Source organism: Osmerus eperlanus, chromosome 3, assembly GCF_963692335.1.
Source record: "Osmerus eperlanus chromosome 3, fOsmEpe2.1, whole genome shotgun sequence".
Taxonomy (NCBI): domain Eukaryota; kingdom Metazoa; phylum Chordata; class Actinopteri; order Osmeriformes; family Osmeridae; genus Osmerus; species Osmerus eperlanus.
In genome coordinates, this window is record NC_085020.1 from 23,358,987 (window position 1) to 23,362,452 (window position 3,466).

The 3,466-nt window shown below is 43.8% G+C and overlaps 1 protein-coding gene across 1 annotated transcript; it reads right to left on the reverse strand.

Moving 5' to 3' along the window:
* Window positions 1–378: 378 nt before the first annotated feature.
* Window positions 379–2,843, reverse strand: dap1b (death associated protein 1b). Its single transcript, XM_062458008.1, has 4 exons — window positions 2,685–2,843; window positions 1,416–1,512; window positions 1,146–1,209; window positions 379–916 (listed from the first exon to the last, which is right to left on the reverse strand). Exons 1-4 carry the CDS (start codon window positions 2,746–2,748, stop codon window positions 800–802), a joined length of 342 nt encoding a protein of 113 aa, XP_062313992.1. The 5' UTR covers window positions 2,749–2,843; the 3' UTR covers window positions 379–799.
* Window positions 2,844–3,466: the final 623 nt, after the last annotated feature.

Below are 3,466 nucleotides of genomic sequence, written 5' to 3' on the forward strand. Positions count from 1 at the left end.
TATTCTTGGTGCTTGGCTACTGTCCTGCTCACCCTGGTCTCTAAGAGGCACCTAAACATGCTGAGAACTTCCCATGAAGACATTCAGTTCAGACACTGGTGGGCTTCTGTAGCTATGTTTTATTGCTGGCAAGACTTCACTCACATAAGCCCAAGACCATGGCCCAACATGCCAGTGTGTATTAGCTATGGGAATTTCCCCTCATGTTTTAACATTTAAAGTGCTATATATATATCACACCCAACAATTAATAGTGTGCAAAGTGTATTCAAACAAAGTATTTTCCCTGATGCTAAATCAACATGCTTTTGTCATCACCTAGTGGCCAGTACAAAAAAGGTCACCATGAAAAATACCATCACCAACACAAAAACTAACAATTACACCATTCATGTGATGCCATGCAATTTTATTAAGCCATTATAAGTGCCATTTTTTTTTTTTTACGAAACATTCACCAACATGAGTCAAGTCAGAAATCTTCCCTATCCCTTCTTACATAACTTACATTTTACCCCCCCCAATGGTCCATTTAAGATTACAGGGTTTCTCATACAAACTTGTATAAAAAGGCACAATTAATGCTGGCTAAAAGCCAATACACCTGCAAAGGTCGACTTTAGAAGTCGCCAGGCCTAAAGACCAGGACCACTTCAGAACTTGACAAAAACTCGAACTGATCCGGTTCTACATCGCTTAAGACACAAATTCTTCTGACATCCCATGTCTGTCCCATCACGTGTGTGTAAACCTCCCTGTTTGTCTTCAGTTGCCATCCCTCCGAGCACACCGTGTCTCTTCAACACTTGCGGGGCTGCTGGATGCAGAAGCTCCTGGGAGAGTGAGGCTTCTCCACGGACGGGCGCAGCTTGCTGTGCCACACACTCACCGGGGTCTCCGGGAAGTCATGGCCCAACTAAACAGCAGTGAAAACCATAATGTTCAGTATACACGTACAGTATTCAATACAGTGACATCACATCCTGCATGGTTTAGTTTCCAACCAATCAAAATATTTCAGTGATTTAGAAAGAGAAACAAGATTCACTAAAGAGATTTAGTGAATCTGGATGTGTAAACCACTCCTGCCATGGCTCCAAACATCCGTTAACCATCACTAGTGGACGGTGACATTGAGGCCCTACCTTTTCCAGAGTCCCAGCCAGAAGCACACTGACTTGCTGCATCCTGTTAGCAGTGGCCGCAGACCTACAACACATTACTGGCATCAGACAACAACAGATCACATGTACGTTTCACAAGGTAACTTATCAAATTATTGCCTGCAGTATCGTTTCCTGCCAACTATAGATTTGCAAGTCCTGCAATGAACCCATTAAAGACAACCTTACACTGTGCACACACACACAGGCTAAACAGGGGGTGGGGGATTGTTCCCTGATGGGAGGTGGTACCTGGGCTTATCAGGCCTCCTGGCCTCCTTCTCAGGGTTAACATGGCTGGTGCCCTCCTCCCAGCTCTTCTTTGCCACACGCTTACCTCCAGCCTTCACTGAGACAGACACAAGAACACACCAAGACTGAGATATGACATGTGTTCTCTTTTACATGATTCTAGTCTCAGACAGACCAACTCCAGTTCCAACTCTGAACAACTCCAGTTTATGTTATCCAACAAGCTGCAACGGTTTATCAACTTATATTGACATGATGGGACACTTAAACGAGTAAACCTTGGAGGCCACGGAGTACAGAAGTTTGTTTTTATTTTATGGCATAGATGGGTTTAGTAAAAGTTATGAACCTACATCCTGTTCTTTTGCAATGCCGTCGTCTTCCACTCCAGGGATAAATGCATGACGATGAATGCCACTTTCTGCACGGTACATTACCAGAACACCATGTGCCGTTGAGGTAACCGCGGCTAGCGCCGGAAGCAGATCTGTCGGGCTACAACTTGTTTTTGTCGAGTTCAACAACCAGTAAGTGGAAAAAGACAGCAGACTAACACACAAATGTTGCTGATGAGTTAATGAGGCCTATTCTCAATTGTTATCACCATCTCAACTTCGACATGTTTTAATTATGTATACATTGCACGCGTGCTTTGCGTTTTGATGCGTATTACTGTCAATACTCTTGCGGTGTTGTACACTTTAAAGCTATTTGTTTAGTGTCCCTTCATCCGAACCTCTTCAGCTCGCTTGTCCAAACCAGAATCTTTTTAATCTTTTTCTATGGCTCTGGTCCAAAAAAGCTCTGATTTGAGCACAGTGCGTAGGCTACTGTGGTCGCACAAAGGATTCTGCACTTTGATCACGCCCGAATCCAGATACATTAAATACTTCCATTATTGCATCTCAAACGCCAGAGATTAATATCTGCAGTCTGTGCACGACAAACTATCATAAAAAAGTCATGTTTTATTATGATAACATATTAGATTACCCGTGGCTCGCACCACTTCTACCTTGCCCCTCGCAACGTGTTATCAAATGTTTGCAACATGCACGGGGGATACCCTACAGCTGTAAGCTGTTTGTAGACAAGACAATACCAACACTGCACCATACCTCTATATCAAAAGCTGCATTTCCTACCGTTAAACAATGCAAAATGTACAATCAACCTATTTTGTTGTAGACGATGCTACTGATCATAATTTCCTCGGATAAAAAAAGTTACATCTGAGACAAATGCATCTTGGTTAAAATGTACATTTACCTGCCGGAGGATGGCCAGCCTTCAGTAAATGAGTTTCCACTCCGGATTTGGATAGTTGCACCATTTTCTATTTACTCAACAAAATCAAAACAGAAGTAACTACAACGCCCACTTCAGTGTTTTTATACTGCTGCGACTACAGTGACGTCAGACAGCAGATGGAGGAAGACGCAGTACCCGCGAGAGTTAAAAAACAAACAAAACGCAGTACCCGCGAGAGTTGAGCATGGAGTGAATATGTGTGTTCGACTTCATGCAGCACCGGCGGCGCCAGCTGCCTTGAAGTTGAGAATGCCATTGGCTGCTTCAAGTCAGTCGGGCTGCAGGCGACGCCGACGCTGCATGAAGTCGAACGCACCTATTGACTTGTCTCTTAGAACAACCTTTTTACGAAGAAGGGAAATATTTCTGATCTCTCCGTAGTATATAGATTAGCGCTGGTCGCACATCCAGGTGGCAAAACCTACCCGCATTTTGAACCTTCTGATTAATAGCCCGACTCCCTAACCGCTCAGCCATCTGAGCCCCTTTTCTTATGACGACATAAGAGGAAGATTTTTCAAATCGGAGCGTTTGAGCTTTCATTTTCTCAAAGGCGGAGAAGAATACCCAGGGCTTGGTTTACATCTATCAAAAAAAATTGCCACTGGGGGGTCAAAGGCAGCCTAGGGGAACTCATATTAAAGGGGTCATTGACTGCAAAACAGACTTTACCTTACCTCACTGGACATACAGTGAACCTCAAGTCCCATTGACACCTCTTTCCTATAAAAATCTCACAA